Raw genomic sequence first — 18,539 nt, 5'->3', positions numbered from 1 at the left:
CATATGCATTTTGATTGGATCACAATAGCAAAACTAATTTTGATCCTGAATCGCAACAATTCATCTTATTCATTGATAGAATTGTTGAGTGGTAAATTAATATCTGGATTTTTACCAACCTGATATCACGTTTTACACAAACCTGGCCATACAATTCACTCGTTTTGAATTGCAGGCCTTGGTAAGTTACACTTTATTGCATTCGTGTTTAAGGAAGTTCAATCTATTGTATTACAAACTGTTTTGGTGGTTATATTTGTAATCATTGGCAATGCTATTATTGTAATTGTTAATTTGATGAAGTTGTTTACGAGTTTGTTGGTGAGCTTGGTTTGAAGAAGTCTCAAAATTATATTATAAACTTTCAGGAACCATTAAGGTTAAGCCATACAGGTGTCTTCACAAGCCAATTACTTAAGTTTAACAATCGTAAATGTAAAAAAAAATTCAACGTTTTAAAGATGCATCTGTTAATTTTCACATGATTAGAACTATATTCGAATTTTGGTGAACACATTTAATGTGTCCAATTAATTAATTATAAAAACCATATTGATTTTTCAATCTACATTAAATGCTTGAGGTAAAGCGTGGACCAATGTGTTAACGAGAATGAATTGTGGGATTGTGAAAATTGATGTTGGTGCAAAAATAAAGTTGAAAATGCATTTTAAAAGCGGCATTTCAAAAAAAGAGAGAGAGAGAGGCGTGAGAGAGAGGCGTGAGTGAACGTGTGGTGAGGTGGACGTAGGGAACGGGAGAGATTAGCGCTTCGCTGCGCTACGGACCCAGCGGGCCTCAAGTCCGCTTCCTGCTCACGGCCAACAACACCGGTGGTGATGATCAGAACCGCTCCTCGGCCTCCCCTAGGTTGACTCGGCACGCAAAATGAGTGCCTGGCGCGGTGTGTAGTTAACATCGCCACCAGGGAGACAAAGGCGGCCGGGCGTGGTGCTGGCCACCCACCCCTTTCCTGTGCAGTGTCGGCCTTCAACGGGGCTGCTCGCTTACAGCACTTGCCCCGACAGTCTGTTAAGGCTATACGGGGATCTTTGTCTTTGTTGGGGAGGAGGGGGGGGGGGTGCATGAGTCTGTTTGGGTGCTGCTGATGCTACAATGGGGTCTGTCCCTCACGAGGGCAAGGAGGAACCCGATGAGCTATAAAGCTCTTTTTCACAGATGTCCAGTGGAGGCGGGTAAGGACGTTACAACGACAAACACTACAGAAACACGATAGGAGTGTAAAGTACAAGTAAGGTAAACAAATCACCCAAACACGCACACAGATACAACACTAAACCATCCCCATCCTACCGGACAAAGCCCCCACTGAGGTCTTAACTTATTGTTCAGAAGCTACCTGGCCACAAATGATAGCCTAACAAAGTGGCCCGTCATTTGGATATTAGTAGCACCAAAATAATCTTAAATAGTGCCACTTCATGTTTCTAAATGGGGAGGGAAAAACCGGGGGACCCGGAGAAAAAATCCACGCGACCACGGGGAGAGACAGACACGCAAACTCCAAATCTACAGGAGGCGTCAGGTTCGGGATCGAACCCACGACCTCCTGTATACGAGGCGAGGTAGTTAACATCTCATAGCCACCATGATGATGATGAAAGAGAGACACAAACTCCAAATCTACAGGAGGCGTCAGGTTCGGGATCGAACCCACGACCTCCTGTATACCAGGCGAGGTAGTTAACATCTCTCTACCACGGCAACATCCTAGGGCTGGTGGTGGATAGCGATGCCATCGTGAAGCCAAACGGAGCACTCGATTGCATCTCTACCGCAGCAGCCAGTACACCATGTGGGGAAGGTAACAATCACACCACCGTAGCGCCCCTTAAATAAGTAAAGTAATCAAGTCCCTCTTTGACGCACCCGGGCGGGGAGCTCGCTCTCCATCGCTCCGCTTCATGAAGGGGGGTCCCAGGCGGAGGATGCGGCGGTCCGGGTGGGCGGGCTGCCGAGTCTTGGGGGTCACGCCATGGGATGGGAGGCTCGCTAGGAAGGGGGGGGGGTGTACGGTGGGTGGCTGGAGCCGAGCTGGACAATGCGCCTCTAACAAGGATGTTGCTGGGCAACGTGCATCGCCTGCCCGTGGGTTTTGTGCTCAGCCAAAACAGCGCCGTTATTCTTAGCCTGTCTGGCGGCCTGCAGGAAGGAAACGTATCGCGCGGTGGATTGCGGTGTTACGTAAGGACGGTGGAGAGGTTGCGGCGGCAGTGGTTGGCTCCCTGCGCTATGAACCGGGCAACCTCGAGTTCGATTCCTGCCCAGGGCTAACGTCGGTGGAGGGCGATTAACATGAACAGGTCCTGGTTAGCAACATTCATTCCCACTTCATCGACCGGCACGGTGAAGCGCTGTACGGTCGGAGAAAATTTCCCCATGGCCGCACAACTGTCGGGGGACTTTCATCCAGCGGTAGAGCCAGGCACGATGTCTCCCAGCTCATCGACACCCGAGTTCAATCACAGCGCAGCGCGGGTCGCAGCACTGCTCCACCTTTGGAATTTCCTTCCCACCGCCCGTCCCTTCATCGCCCCAAGTTCCCGCTACGTTGCCCGCTTACGAGAGGCGCCGCGTTCTCGCGTCCGCTAGCTCCGCGCGTCAATGGCCGCTCGACGTTTGTGGCGCTGCTGTGGCCCCCGTTGCTCCGCAACAGCCACCTGGGAGAGAACTGAAAGCGAGCGAGGTTGACAAACTTGGACGTAGCGCTCATGTTATTTTGTTTCGGGTTCTGTTTGGTTACATTCTTCCTCCTCCTACCCCCCCCGGCCCCCAAATCCCCTTTCGACTGTTTTTTTCCCCTCTTTTCTCAAATGCAAAGCTCCCGATCGTTACGTAGTTTATTGTTAAAAATTCGGTCACAGTCCCTCTATGATCACTGTTACATTGTATTTATGGCTTTATTTTGGTGATTTCTAAAACGTTTTTTGGTTTTTGCCATGTTTTTGTTTATTGTAGCACGGAGTTAGACTGATGGCCTTAATCTTAGTTGTCTTGTGGTTGTTGTTGTTGTTGTTTGACTTGCATCCCACTGGGATTTTTGCACACAGCGTTGGTGTACGGTGTTATTTCAGGAATATGTTGATGTTTTTTTTTCCTCGATTTTCTGTTTGCACAGTCGCACAAAGTCACTTTAAGATGTTTTTCCTGTTCGTGTTTTTGTTTTTTTTTGTTTGTTGCGGTTGCACCCGATTCAAGAGCCGAATGGCTCACAGGGCTATACCAACATAAATGAAACTATGGAACTATGAAATGAAACTTCCCCTTCCCGCGGGAGGGCAGCGGCTCAGGGTGGATTGCGCGTTATAGCCGCCGTTCCTTTTTCCCTTCCCTCTCTTCGACATCTACTCTCTATTCTGCCTCCTGAATGACAACGCGAAGTTTTATATATACTGCATACAAGACGTTGGCAACAAAGTTTAAAATATTAAACTTTGTTCCCAACGTCGATAAAACGGCGCGAGTGGCGGGCGACCGTAGCCCGGCGAGCGCCGTGCCCGGCACGACGACCCCCGCCGCCCCAACACCGTCGAGTTCACCGTGGTCACGTGGGGCACCTCTCGACGTTCGCTGCTTGCGTGCGCGACGTAACAAAACTTTTATCGCGTCATTGGATGCACGCGCTTGTGGGAATCGTGCGGCTAAGCGCTTGCGAAACAGCGACCCCCCTCCCCTCTCCCCCTCCCCTCCCCCCCCCAGCGCTGGGCCGAGCCACCAGGCCTCGCAGTCAAGATCCTCGCGCGTCCCTCGCGCGGCGAAATGCCGCGGAGTTTTACCGGTTCCGAAATCTGCCTTGGCATAGCCCTCGACCACCTCGAAAGCTCTGCCAGCGGCTCCTGCCGCGTCCCCCGCTCGCTCATGAGCTCCGTCGGGTCCCAGGGTCCTTGTAATTGAATTGGCTTCGCCTCCTGATAGGCTCTGTTTGGTCGTGCACTGGCAGCTGGCTGCGCGCATCGTCCGTGGAGCTCCCGAGGTGCTCGCTCGCTTGAGCCGCACAGGCTGCCGCGGTAGGGATGCAATCGAGGGAGAGCCGTGCTCCGTTTGGCTTTACGATGGCATCGCTATCCACCACCAGCCCGAGGGTGTTGCCGTGATGGAGAGATGTTAACTACCTCGCCTGGTATGGAGGAGGCCGTGGGTTCCATCCCGACCCTGACGCCTGCTGTGTATTTAGAGTTTTTGGCTGCTGCTGTACATTTCGACGTGATGATGAGCCACTGCGTTGAGCTATCATTTGTGGCCGGGTCGCTTCTGAAAAAAGAGCAAATATAGCTCAGTTGGGCCTTACCTGGTGAAGTAAAAAAAAAAAACATGGCTTAGTTTAGAAACCAACAGCAATTGCGCGGTTCGTATTGCTGTGCGTGTGGCCACTGCCGTGCCACGTTCGGGGCGCCTGCCGCCGCAACCGTCATCCTGCCCGGGCCGCCCTCTCCGCAGGCCCGTTGAGGCCCACCGCTCGGCCGTACGGCCACGGGGCGACGCGGCTGAGCGGTCGTTGCAGGAGCTTGTGGTTCCAGTCCAGCGACCAGCCCCCCCCCCCCACCACCCGGTTAATGGTGCGGGACGTGTTAGCCGTAATTACACCATGTACTTCATGGCGGATGGCAAACTTTGAACAAGAGTAGCCCACCCCCCCCCCCCACCCTGCGTACTGGCATCACGGTTCAAAACTTTCCCAAATTTCCTAAATTGCCCGCAAATGATTTAATCGGATTGAAACCACACCGCAACATCGCCTCCCCCCCCCCCATCCCTCTACTGACAGACTGCGAAACGCAGCGACTACACCAAAATCGTCGCGCTCTACGAACGGCGCGGATGCCAAAATCTGCTCAATTAATGTCACGGCGTGCGCCGCTTAGCGTACAGAGGTGTCCAGAGACGCGGCGTCGGACAGAGCCGCGGCGAGTCCGGCCTCGATACGAGCCGGTGAAGGGGTGGGCACTCCCTCTTCGGTGTTCAGTGTTCCCTTCATACTCCCCGCGCCCCCCTTCCCCCAGCCCCCCCCACCCCACCGCCCCCGCGTCTCTCGGTAGCTCGGCGTTTTAACCTCGGCAGGGAATGGAGTGTTGCGAGATTGAAGTACTCGGACGGGGAGCATCGCAACCGTCGCCACAAATCTTGGGCCGCCTTGGCCGCCGCGACAGCTCCTCACTTGTCACCGTGACACGTGACCCACCACCCCACCCACCCCCGGCTTCGCCCCGCGCGTACGTGACACGGCTCTCAACGCACGGCGCCGCCACGGGAGGACACGCGCCGACTCGGTGGTGGTGGGGGTGGCCGGGGGGGCAGTAGCGTTCGGTGATGACGAGCAAGGTCGCAGAGAGGTCGTAGGGATAAGCTAAGTAGTTAACTTTCTGCAACGCGACACGTGGAAATGGTCGTTTAAAATATTTGTTCGAAAATGACGCGCCCGCCCCCCTCCCCCCCCACTGCCCCCCTACTGCCGGGCGATCAAATCGAGGGCCGTACGGCGGAACTCCGGTAGCCCACGGCGATATTGGGAACCGGATCAACGCGGATTTTGTGCGATCCTCATTACACCGACGTGGAGGTTGTTTTTGTGATCCGCGGGAAAGTTAACATCCGCGCCGATCACGGTGTGTGCCGCGCATTATTGGAGGAATGATCCGCGCAAATCCGGCGGAAGCACGGCATCGTGGCTCGCGGCAAAATGAATTCATTTGCGGATTACGCGATGGCGACATTTGCTCAGACGCAAATGGTGCAAAACGTTTTGCCGTGCGTGTCTCTTTACGTTGAAGTCCTGAAAATGAAAATAATATTTATTTTCTGCTGAACTAGCAGCCACGCACGCCCTTTGGACGTGAACGTCGCCCGCCCGCCCGCCCGACGTGGTTGAGGAGGGGACGTGACGTCGTCGGCGCGCAGGTGGGCGCACGGCAACCCAGGAGGTAATCCAGGCGGGAATCCAGCCAGCAAAGCTTTTTCCTCACTAGATTAGTATGACAAAAGTACGTCAACAGGGGAAGTCTGGGGCTCGTGCAAAAATGAAAATGGAAAAGTAAAATCGGCGGCGGTTTGCATTGCAGGCGCGACTTATTCGAACGGAAAATATTGGCCATGCGAGCAGTTTCGACACGCGTATGGCGAGTGTTAAAAACCGAATTTAATCGGTGAATGGACGCATCGTTTTATTTTTCCCACATCATCATCATCATCACCACGGTAATCGCCACCTCCATCGCTGTTGTTAGTCCATCGCAGTAGAATAACCATGGCGATAAGATGTACATTTACATACAAATTGTCAACTCAGACTTGTTGCCCTTCTCAGTTTAAAATTTCTCTTCTCTCGGAGTGAACGGAGTGGAACGATTTGCTATAAAACACCAGATGGCTTGGGTAATGAAAGGTAATGAAAGATGATAACAATAACTACCAACAACGTCGCAAACGGTGGAAATTAAATTAACCTCTCGGTCATTGTTCAATGCGGCGTGGCCCCGTTTCATCTTCGCGGGGGGAGAACGTTCTGAATATTTGATGTTGTTTACTAGTTTCTGGAGACACGTGCCCGCCAAGGGGCATTTGGCAGGGCAGCAGCAGCAGCCAGGCCGCCACGGTGGGGAGATGTTAACTACCTCTCCTGGTGTACAGGAGGTCGTGGGGGTCGATCGCGACCCTGACGACGCCCGTATATTTGAAGTTTGTGTGTCTCTCAGCCCGTGGTCGGGTGGATTTTTCCCGTCTGCATTTAGACTCGACGTGCGTTTCGAGTTACTTGGCTGCTGTACATTTCCACACGGCGATAAGCCACTTCGTCGGGCCTCTGAAAAACAACTACGTAGCTCAGCGGGGCCTTACCCGGTAAAATAAACTTTAAAAAAAAAAACAGTCGCAAAGAGTAAGTAGCGCATCGTCCCGGCACTCCGTCACCTCGCGCCTCCCTATCGCCCGTCGCTGGCACGGCTTGCCCGTTATTTCAAGCACGTTGCGACCGCTACATGAGCTCGTGACCGCCCCCGCCGCTCCGTGCGCATCCCCTTCCCCCAGCCCCCGGGGCTGTCGCGCCACCACCGTGCGGGCGAGTCCGCCTTGGCGGGGCAGGATCGTTGGACGGCTCCGGCGGCACCGACTCATCGCTGGCCGCGTCGCGGGCGTGCTTTCGGGTGCTCTGCTCCTGCGGCCGTCCTTATGATATTTCGGAAGCCACTGGGGGCCTTTAGGTCCGAATTGAAAACTCATTGTTTTTAGAACTGCTTTTTGCGTTGAGTTTTGTTGTCATCCCCTACTCCCCCCCCCCCCACCCCCCAAGTCCGCACCTCCGATTAGCGCAGTTGGCTACGTACGGTGGTGCGGAAAACGTTCAACGTACGTGCGTGCGGGTGGGGGGGGGGGGGGGGCGGTGCGAGGGACCGCCGTGACAGATGTTGTGCCGCGACGGGACGCTGGCGCCGCTGGTCACGCGCTAGGGCCGGATACGGCTGCTGATGGAGCGCAGCGCCGGGGAGGAGATGGTGGGCCATAAAACGGAGGGTGCTCTCAAGGCGAGGCTGCCCGTCGATCATCGCAAGGTGACGTCGAGTTTGCCGGAAATGTTACCGGAATTTTTTTTTTTTTTCGGAGGGCGGTCGTGGGGGGGGGGGGGGGGAAGCATAAATCTGAGCAGGATGCTGGGACGGTGTTCTGGGCCTGGGCGAAGCGTTGAGATGGCTCCGCTGGGACGATGCGATGGATGTAACGCGGTATTATTGATAACGACAACAGGTGCGCCTGGAAATGTATAATAAGGTTGTCAGTAGTTGTGTGTTTTTATATACGAGCATTTTTTTTTTGGTTTAACACGTAGGCTTTTGCGACCAATATCATCCATAAGAGGTTTTTTGGGTTCGATCGCGTAAATATATAAATGTGTCGTTAAACCTGCCACCACCCGACACAGCCAACTAGTAAGGGTTGTCACGTAAACAGAACGTGGCCAATTCGCCACTAGTTCAGCACACTGGTGTGTTGGAGAGCCAAGCCACAACATTTACATTGTAAATGTTATGGCTTGGCTCTCCAACACACCGGTGGACTCTCAGAATTAGGGATCGAATGGGGCGGAGGTGGAGCGGAGGTGGAGCGGAGGTGGGGCGGAGGTGGGGCGTCCGGGCTCGCTGCCCTCCCTCGGCACAGGGTCACGATCGGGAGCAGTTTATATAAGGGGGGCGTGAAAGTATATAGTTGTATTTTGTAGGTGTCGTACAGGTATATTGCGTATTATCACCCAGACGGAATGCTGCCGCTGTGGTGGTGTTCATGGTTTGAGCACTGAACGAGCCGAGGGTCCACTGGTTTCATTCGATTCAAGCAAAAATCTAACAAACAATAAATAATTGTATTTTACCAGGTAAGACCCGCTCGGCTGTGTATAGCTCTTTTTCAGAAGTGACCTGGCCACAAATGATAGCTCGGTGAAGAAGCTTTTGTGGAAATGTACAGCAGACAAACACTCTCAACGCGTGATTGTCGATTCTTCATGTGGAGGGATAACCCGGAGGACCCGGAGAAAAATCCACGCGACCGCGGTTGAGAGAGAGAGAGACACGCGCAAACTCCAAATATACAGCAGGTCGTCAGGGTCTGGATCGAATCCACGGCCTCCTGCATACCAGGCGAGGGAGTTAACATTTCACTACCGTGGCATCCTTTCCCCACCTGTCCGCCAAGCAATATGAAAGTGCGTGGCGGGGTAAAGTGTGGGTAACCCCACTTCATCCAAGATGTCTGACCCGTGTGGAAAAGTAGGCCAAAGCACTCCTCCAACAAGGGGTTCTCCCGTCGAGTCCCGCCAGCAGTGGCGTGAGTGAGCGATCAATCGCAGGGCTGCACCTTGACCCGTTTTTTCTGTACGGTAATCTGTACAGTCCTCGTTTTTCTCTACGGTAATCACCGCATTTATTAAACAAACAAAAAAACCGTCTCACCGCTGCCTCTACGAAAAACCGGTGGCTTAACTCCAGCGTGGCGGTAGCACCTGATGCATTTATCTTTTACGGCTTCGAATTCGCCAGCTGCCTTGGCGGCAGACCAGATCCGTTTTTATTGGTAATTGCCGCCTCGGCCGATACACGCGGGCCGTGAATTATTTAGCGCTTGGCTGCGCTCTCCCGGGGCTGCGCTAACTTTTAAGGATAACAAAAAAATAAGTGGGTACGAAAAAATATAAATATATATTCTCTCCGGGGGGAAAATAAATGGGACGTCGACCTGCTTTGCGCTGCGCGACCAATTTGAGTTGTTGACGCCAGGCCAAGCGTTGCAACTCCCCTGCGAAGCTCGAGAGGAGCTCGGTGAATTTTTCCACTGCGGAAGCCGAGCCGAGCCGAGCCGTGCCCAAGACGGACACTTGGAGTTTTGTGGCAAGGCAGAAGAGGTCAGGGCTCATGTCCGAGTGCAGGGCCGCCTACGACCGTACGTTTGTTGAACTTGTGTTGCGCCACCATGCGCAGCCAGCCGTGCCAATCGGAGGTGCGGGCTGGGAAGGACAGCAGACTAAACACGAAAAGCAGTTCTCAAGAAATGAGTTTTCGTTCGTGATGATTTAAAAGTGCATAGCTGCCAGTGGCTTCCGAACACTGTAACGGAAGGAAGAGCGTTCCACATGGCCGCAGAAGCGCGTCTAGAAGCGGTGGTGCTGCAGCTGCTGCCGCTCAATGAAGTACTGCGGAAGTCGCGCGCGACGGCCGAGTCGGAGTCTCGTGCATGACGTGGATTAATTATCAACCACCCCGCCCCTGGCCCTGCTTGGCCCCCATTCCAGAATCACCTGCTGTTTATTTGGTGTTTGCGTGTCTCTCTCTGTCTCCCCGTGGTCGCGTGTATTTTTCCTGCAGGTCCTCTGGTTTTTTCCTCCACATTTAGAATGAATATCATGGGTTTAAGAGTATTTGGCTGCTGTACATTTCCACATTAGCTTCTTCGCTGAGCTATCATTTATGGCCAGCTCGCTTCTGAAAAAGAGCTATATCTAATACTCTTTGGGTCTTTCGTTTTTTTAAATTATTTTTTACCTAAAGACCCAAAGAGTATGAATGCCTGCAGTCACGAAAGATTTAAGTGAGCTATTTATAGCTTAGTGAGTCTTCCCTGGTAAAATACAATTAGGTTGTTTGTCGTCTTAGTTTAGTTTAAATCGAATGCTGCTTTCAATTTCCACACGATGGATGTCGTTTGTGATTGCCGGATCACTTCTGAAAAATAGTTACAAAGCTCAGTGGGCCTCAAACCTGGTTTGGGAAAAAAATTGTTTAGTTTTAGATGTCTTCTTGTGAGGTCATCAGGATCACAAATTGGGTTTGCCCCGGGTCCGGCAAATAGCTAGTGAGGAAAAGAAATCCCCTGCCGTGAGTTCCCGTCGCTAGTGAGGCTCGCGGCGTACCAGAGGCTGCCGGTACGTGCAGCGAAACGTCGGACATCGTGCCGAACAACAGCACGGCACAACCCGAATTATAGCGATTGCGAAGCGTATTAATTCCGCAAGCTTTTTCTTTGAGTGCACACGAATTGGTGGCTGGGGCACGTTTGCAGCACGAATTAAATCCATAAAAGAATTAGCGGCAGGAGAAATAACAATAATCGTCAAAACGACAAAACGCGCCACGCGGAACTTCCCACAGATGCCGTGTGCTTTACCCCGTAGCAGGAGACGTGGGGGGGGGGGGGGGGGGTGGCAGCGGTGGAAGAACGGGAAGGAAGCTACAGTTTGGGACCGGCCTAATTAAGAACCATCTGCTTAAACGTGTGCGTACATCAAAGATGCCCTGCAGGAGATGAGCTAATGAGCGGGGGAGGGCTATCGGGAGCCGCTCGCGATCAGTTTGCCCGCTGCTTTGTTTATTTACGCAGTCGCGGGGTGGGGGGGGTGCTTGCCGTGTAAACAAATCGAGGGACGGCACGAGGACCCCCGCAGCCTCGCCCAGAGGCTCTGCGTGCCGCAGGTCACCGCAGAGGGCCTCTGCTGGGCGGGGCACCGTTATCCAACGCCGCCCCGACAACAACTTGCGCCGCGGTTATTTTTCGCGATGGCCGGACACCTTGGAAGAAGTGGGATCAGCCGCACTTTACCCCACCGCGCACGTTGTATTGCTGGGTGGGCAGGTGGGTAAAGGGCGAGGTAGTCAAGATGTTGACTACCTCGCCCAGTATACAAGAGGTCGTGGGTTCGATCCCGACCCTGACGCCTGCTGTTTATTTGGAGGTTGCGTGTCTCTCTCCCCGTGGTTGCGCGGATTATTCTCCATGTTCTCCGGTTTTTCCCTCCGCATTTAGAAACACGCGTTTAGGGTTTTCGGCTGATATAAATTTCCACACGATGATAAGCCGCTTGATTGAGACATCATTTGTGGCCGTGTCGCTTCTAAAATAAAGAGCTATATAGCTCAGTGGGCCTTAACTTGGTAAAATAAAAGAAAAAATTGGTTTAATATAACAGGAAGGGGGTGGGGGGGGGGGACGACAGCGGGGGCGATGAAGGAGAGAGACCGAGAGAGGGGGAGCCACGGGGAGCCGCTTTTATTCTGAAATTTTCGGGACTCTTTAAAAAAAATAAACAGCCTTTGAGCATCGTCGAGAAATGACCTTGAAAGCCATCCAGAATCAGACGCCGAAGTGATTCCCAGCAAGAGCACGCTGTCTTTTAGTTATCCCGTGCTGTTAAAATTAAAAATAAAAATTAGCTTAGTTTTTAAATGAGGCCCCCCTCCCTCCCCTCCCGCTTTGATTGTGAACCCGCCCCCGTCCCCGCCCTCGCGCGGATCGTCGCGACCTCGGCGGCACTGACGGCGATGACGAGTGGGGGGCCTCGGGGGGGAGCGCTGAACGGAGCGCGCATCACGCCGGACGTGTCGCTCACGCGTCGCCCTCTGGGCCTGAATCGACTGAAGCCGTCAGACATTGGACCCCCCCCCCCACTCTGAAAATTATTGTCGGCGTTTGGAGTGGCGCGACCTTCCACCAGTATCGCCAGCGCTGTCCTACCAGACAGTCTCGTCCCTTCACCTGATGAAGGCCGCTTGTGTTGTGGGCCGAAACGTCGTGAGAATTTTATCGTGTTATTTTTTTTTTATCAATTTATTAATTTTATTCTCATTCTACGTGGTGACTTCACCGAGAGAACCAAAGAAGAAAAAATCAGTATCGCCAGGCCGGGCAAATCCGTGAACTCGGCCAATAGTATTTCGATGTGTAAACAAATATCCACCGTTTGCTTCATTGCGCCACTGTGTGTGCGTATAAATGCTGAACTTTCTTTGCACCACCGTACGTAGCCAACCGTGCTGCACGGAGGTGCGGGGGGAAGGACGACAAACTAAACAGGAAAAGCAATGCTAAATAAATGAGTTTTGCAATTTAGACGACTCATAAGTGCACAGCTCCAGTGGCTTCCTAATAGCGGAAGGAAGAGCGTTCCAGACGGCCGCAGAAGCGCGTCTGCAAGCGCCACGCGATGCGGTGAGCACCGCCTTTGTTCGACGGACAGCCGCAAGCCGCCGCTACTGCGAGGATGGCCGGCGTTCGCGTGATTGGGGCCGTCCATAAATGACGTCACGCACCTGCGGGGGATGGGGGGGGTCAGACATTTGTGACGATGTGTGACGAGGGGGGGTTGAGAAATGTGACGTCACATCTAAAATGCGCAACTTTTAATAAATATAGATAACACGTTCTACTTAATTAAATAGACTTTTTAATAAATGTTTTCTCCTAGAACATCAGTGTGCAGCGCCAAATTAAATACGCACTACAATGACAGTAGTTTAAAGCGATTTGAAGCATGTGTTATATATATTTTTTGGGGGGCAGAGCTTTGTGACGTCATATTTAAGGGGGGGCAGACTGACTTTTTGTGACGCCGTGTGACGAGGGGGGAGGGGAGGGGTCAAAAATCGTCCAAAATCGCGTGACGTCATTTATGGACGGCCCCATGGTGGTTCACGCTTCTCGGTGAGATTGGCGAGGCATTGCCGTTCGTTTGGGTGAGGCGAGCGCTTTGTGCGCGGTGAGCACGACCTCAAACCGGCGGCGGCGGCGGAGGCAAGGGCCTCCGTGGCCTTGAGGGGAGTCCTGTGGGATGAGGCCACCGAGAGGCAGGCGTCGGGGCCGGCGGGCAGAGGTGGAGCGAATGCTCGCTGGGGTACGAGGGACCTGCTCCACTAACGGGGCTGCGGAAACCAAGGCGTCGCTTAGTTGTTATTATTATTATGTTTAATGCTGTGAGGCACGAGGTGGATTACGCGGGAGATTTATCAGACAGCAGCGGGGGGGAGAGAATGTAGGGGGGTGGGGGGGGGTTGCTGGTGTCGAGTGGCCGGGCGTTGTTAAACGGAGCGACTGTGAGTCATCTGAGACGCCAGCGATGCCTCCGGCGGTTCCACCACCGTCGCACTCTTACGGGAGCGGCGCAGTGCACAGCAGAGGTGGGGGGAACCCTCTCCGTACGAATTCAAATCTCGGGCCATGCCAAGCGAAGTTCCCCGCTGCCCGGCGTAAAGATGCAGCTGCGGCGGTAGGGGCGGCCACCTCCGAGGTGCGTGCGTTGAACTCTTTTTTTTGCGCAGCGTCCATAGCCTTCCCACGCCTGCTAATCGGAGGTGCGTGAAGCTAGCACTGCCGGGAGGACTTTCAAGTAAATGCATCGGCTCGAGGGGCCGATGCATTCATCACGCAAAGCCTTGCCGAGCCGGGACGTTCATATCCCAGCTTGACTTGGACGGCTACATCGAACCGAGAGGACAGTGGCAGCCCTCGGCCGATAGTGGCGAGGTGGTAGCATCTGTCTGGGTCTCATCTTCCCCCCTGGCTTCCTCCGATCGCCCCACGCCGCCCCGGTAAAAATTTTTCCAACGATCCGGCACGGGGGCGGCACTTGCGGCGGCCTTGCCGTGATGGAGGGAAACAGCTGCGTGACCCGCGGACGGGGCCCTAGGAATACTCTGCTGACGTGCCCCCCCTAATCCCCCCCCCCACTCCCGTCGGCCCTCCCCCTTCCTTCGACCGCATCCCCGGGCCTCGCACTCTCGGCTTCACCGGAGACTCGACCCGCTCCGAGCCGTCACCGGCCGCTTCTTAATCTCCACCCTCCGCGCTAGAGGCGTGGAGCGGGATCCCCCCGGGGCCCTGCGCTCCCTTCTCTTTCAGATTGCATTCATCCACGGACGTTTCCACCCCATCCCCCCCCTCCCGACCCGCTAGAGTAGAGATATGACCTACTACAAGGTAAGGAGGGATTGCGATCTGCGGTGATTAATGCCGGTGTCGCCGATGCGTTACCGCAGTGGGGCTTTTTGTAGAGGGGGTTGTGAGGTAGTGGGAGGGGGGTGGGGGCGTGGGGGGGGGGGTGACCACGTGCAGATTTTGAATGTGGAGCGCCGAAAGAAAAAGCCCTCCCGTGTTCATCGCTTCCTCTCTCGCCTCTCCCCGCCGCCGTTGGGAGCGTCGCCCATCGTTTCACCTGTTCCTGTTCGCTCCCGCGGCCTCGGGGAATTGCGATGGGCGACAAACGTGCGAAGTGCTTTTCATGAATGAGACCGCGTTGAAAATCGGGGTTCCGCTCCGTGTTTTTGAGTGCACTAATAATAATGATAATAATGCATTGGCGTGCGTGCTCCTCCGATTAGCGAGCTCGGCCACGTACGGCGCGAAAGAGCGCTGCCGAACATACGCACGTGACGCACTGCCGCGGTGTGACGGGTCCGCGCGCGCCGGACTTGCGAGCCAGAGGTCTGCGCTTCCCGTCGACGTCTTGGCGCGGCAGATTGACACGGAGGTGCTACTCCCTAAAATCCCCCGCCCCCTTACCCACCACCTGCGTCCACCCAGCAGCACAGATCGGTGCGACCGCGGTCAGTCGATCGGCATGGAGCGTGCGGCAGGGCAAAGTGTGTTGCGCTGCCCATCTCTTCCGAGACGCCTGGCCAACGTGCAGGAGGAGGAGGAGGAGGCTCAGTGGTCTGCCTGGAGCGGTGGCGTTTCTGCCGGCAGCGGCGAGCGAGCGAACAATTGCTGCGCCGCGCCTTCACCAGATTTCGAGCTTGTTTATTGTTTTGTGTGGGGGGGGTGGTGGTGGTGGAAAGGTGTTAAAACGCCGATCGCAAGGTCACTTCTCCCCGCGCCTTCCTTTCCAGCTGCCGCCGACTCACTTCGCCATCAAAAACACAAACGCGTCCTTTGTTGTAAGACCCCCACATTGCTTTTTTCCAACGCGAAATCCACGACGAAATTACCCATTTAGGCTCACGAGCGGTGACGGCAGCAGCAGGGTCGTGGGCGGCGCCCGCTCGCTGTCCGCACGGTTGCCCTCGTCGCAGCGTTGCGTCGTTCATCTTACGGGCGCCGCCGTGACGAGATGTTAACGGCAGGAAGACCTGGGTTCGATCCCGAACCCCTGACGCCTGCTGCGTATTTGGAGTTTGCGGTGTCTCTCGCCCCGTTGGTCGCGTGAATGTTTTTTTTTCTTCCCTCGAATCCTCCGGGTTTTTTTCCCTCCGCATTTAGAAACATGCCTTCAGAGTGTTTGGCCGCTGATGTAAATATTTCCACATTGTGATAAGCCACTTTGTTGAGCTATCATTTGTGGCCAGGTAGCTTCTGAAAAAGAGCTGTATCACTTCGTGGCTTTGCTGTGCTTCCATTATGAAGAGAGATTACTGAATCATTTGATGGGTAATATGTATTTAATGAGAACTCATATAGGTCAGTGGACCTTATATTATTTGTGCGTCGTGTGTATTGCTCCGTAAACAAAAAAACATTCTTTGGTGATGCTGCCGCTGCTACTGCCGCCGCAGCGTTTACGACGGTGCAAAGCACAAATAACAAAGCACATGACCTCAGCACGTGTGTCGGTCACACTGTGTGTGGCTTTTAAAGTAAAACAATAGAAATATATATATATACATTGGGCGACGTTGGCATTTATGTGTTCTGAAGCAGGACCATTGCCCGAAGCGTCGGCGATTGCATCGAGAGAGAAAAAAACAACAAGATAATTGATTGCTGTTAAAATACAATTATTCGGAAAGAAAATGCAGACGCAACAGCGTATTGTGTAACACATTCTAACGTGCATTTGTCCTCCGGATGTTTGAATTGTCAAGGTAGCAGTCAGGGCAAAACACGTGAATATTTTCACATTTCCATTTTGCCCTGGTTTGTATCTCCAAGGCTTGGGTCACAACCCAAACCTTTGATAAATGTGCCTTTTTTTTTCCTCGTGGGTGAATCCCAGATGGCAAAGCAACTTTATTTGATAAGAAAAAGAGTAACTTTATATTCACAATTCAGAATGTAATGTTGTAGGAATCTCGATTAAATTACAGTACAGGTTTAAACCTGTATAATGCACACGTGCTGACATATGCCCGTGTAGCCTCATGGACTGCTCGGGCAAGTGCTGTTCGCGAGCTTCAATGAAGGGCGAAAAACCATGCGCACCAGGCATAGAACTCTTTATCCGGCTGAGTCAACCTAGGGGAAGCCCAGGACCAGTTTATATATCACTTGCCGGCTTCGGAGCGCTAAGCGCTGCGCCAACCACTCCCCGCACTCTGTACACACACACACACACACGTGTCAATTGAGTTGCAAGGTTTTAACGATTTTTGCCAATGTGATTCTTTTCGTAAAATTCAACAGCACAGAGGTTCGGTTAAAAAAAAACAATCATTAACGGTGAGCTCACGAAATGAAGTGGTGGGTGTCCCATCGCCCCCCCCCCCCCACCGCTCGCCTCCCCCAATGTATCGTATTTTTGCAATGACACAGAGCGAAGCACCGCACTGAACACATTAAGCATCTGCAGCCATTTCCCAAGATTTCGCTGAATGTCTGCAAATTTGACGATTCGCGTGACCCCCTCCCCACCCGGGGCGCGCGTTCACGATTCCCGGCACTTCGGCGGGGGGGGGGGGGGCGCGCGGGGGGGAGAGGGTGGGGGGCTCACGTGACAGCAGCAGCCCCACGTGGCGGCTTGTCCCCAGATGCCCCCCACGCTTGGCCGTGGACGTCGAATCCCGCAGTCAATAACCCGCCGAGGAGTTTAACCCCCTCACCGTCCCCCCGCTCCCCCCCCTCCTCCACGCCCCCCCCCCACCGTCCCCCCGCTCCCCCCCCCTCCTCCACGCCCCCACCCCACCCCCGGCCTTGCCTCTTGACAGGCGCAGAGGAACGAGCGTGAGTCGATCCGCCAGAAGCTCGCCCTGGGAGGCTTCTTCGACGATGGCCCCGGCATCTACACAAACTGCAGCAAGAGCGGGAAGCCGAGCCTCTCGTCCAGGTGATGGAACATCCACCTGTGTGTAGTGTGTGTGGTGTGTGTGTGTAGCGTGTGTGTGTGGTGTGTGTGTGTGTGTGGTGTGTGTGTGTAGTGTGGTGTGTGTGGTGTGTGTGTAGTGTGTGTAGTGTGTGTAGTGTGGTGTGTGTGGTGTGTGTGTAGTGTGTGTGTGTAGTGTGTGTGGTGTGGTGTGTGTGTGGTGTGTTGTGTGTGTGTGTGGTGTGTGTGGTGTGTAGTGTGTGTGTGTGTAGTGTGTGTGGTGTGTGTGTGTAGTGTGTGTACTGTGTGTGTAGTGTGGTGTGTGTGTAGTGTGTGTGGTGTGTGTGTGTGTGGTGTGTGTAGTGTGTGTGGTGTGTGTGTAGTGTGTGTGGTGTGTGTGTGGTTGGTGTGTAGTGTGTGTGGTGTGTGTGTGGTTGGTGTGTAGTGTGTGTGGTGTGTGTGTGGTTGGTGTGTAGTGTGTGTGGTGTGTGTGTGTAGTGTGTGTGGTGTGTGTGTGGTGTGTGTGTAGTGTGTGTGTGTAGTGTGTGTGGTGTGTTTGTGGTTGGTGTGTAGTGTGTGTGGTGTGTGTGTGGTTGGTGTGTAGTGTGTGTGTGGTGTGTGTGTGTGGTGTGTGTGTGGTGTGTGTGTGTTGTGTGTGTAGTGAGTGTGGTGTGTGTGTAGTGTGTGTGGTGTGTGTGTGGTTGGTGTGTAGTGTGTGTGGTTGGTGTGTAGTGTGTGTGGTGTGTGTGTGGTGTGTGTGTGGTGTGTGTGTGGTGTGTGTGTGGTGTGTGTGTAGTGTGTGTGGTGTGAGTGTGGTTGGTGTGTAGTGTGTGTGGTGTGTGTGTGGTGTGTGTGTGGTGTGTGTGTGTTGTGTGTGTAGTGTGTGTGGTGTGTGTGTGGTGTGTGTGTAGTGTGTGTGGTGTGTTTGTGGTTGGTGTGTAGTGTGTGTGGTGTGTGTGTGGTTGGTGTGTAGTGTGTGTGTGGTGTGTGGTGTGTGTGTAGTGTGTGTGGTGTGTGTGCGGTGTGGTGTGTGTGGTGTGTGTGTGGTGTGTGTGCGAGGGGTGTGTGTGGGGGGTGTGTGTGGTGTGTGTGTTGTGTAGTGTGTGTGTCTGTGTGGTGTGCGTGGTGTGTGTGTGGTGTGTGTGCGGTGTGTGTGTGTGGTGTGTGTGTGGTGTGTCTGTGGTGTGTGTGCGGTGTGTGTGTGTGGTGTGTGTGTGGTGTGTGTGTGTGGTGTGTGTGCGGTGTGTGTGCGTGTGGT

General features: G+C 53.8%; 1 protein-coding gene across 8 annotated transcripts in view; it reads left to right on the top strand.

Moving 5' to 3' along the window:
- LOC116954451 (schwannomin-interacting protein 1-like) overlaps window positions 1-18,539 on the top strand; it is a 310,676-nt gene that overhangs the window by 258,374 nt on the left and 33,763 nt on the right. For 5 of the 8 annotated variants that reach the window (XM_032974973.2, XM_032974974.2, XM_076052287.1 and 2 more), the window contains one exon: window positions 17,187-17,305. In XM_032974973.2, the coding sequence (XP_032830864.2) occupies window positions 17,187-17,305 (119 nt within the window). Of the gene's footprint in view, window positions 1-7,403; window positions 7,563-13,372; window positions 13,559-14,077; window positions 14,248-17,186; window positions 17,306-18,539 lie in introns of those variants that run through there. The other 3 variants (XM_076052285.1, XM_076052284.1, XM_076052289.1) reach the window with 3 other exon arrangements.

The sequence above is a fragment of the Petromyzon marinus genome, chromosome 55 (genome assembly GCF_048934315.1).
Source record: "Petromyzon marinus isolate PM22_M1 ecotype Great Lakes invasive population chromosome 55, UKy_Petmar_22M1.pri1.0, whole genome shotgun sequence".
NCBI lineage: Eukaryota > Metazoa > Chordata > Hyperoartia > Petromyzontiformes > Petromyzontidae > Petromyzon > Petromyzon marinus.
This window is presented reverse-complemented; position numbering and strand designations above follow the sequence as displayed.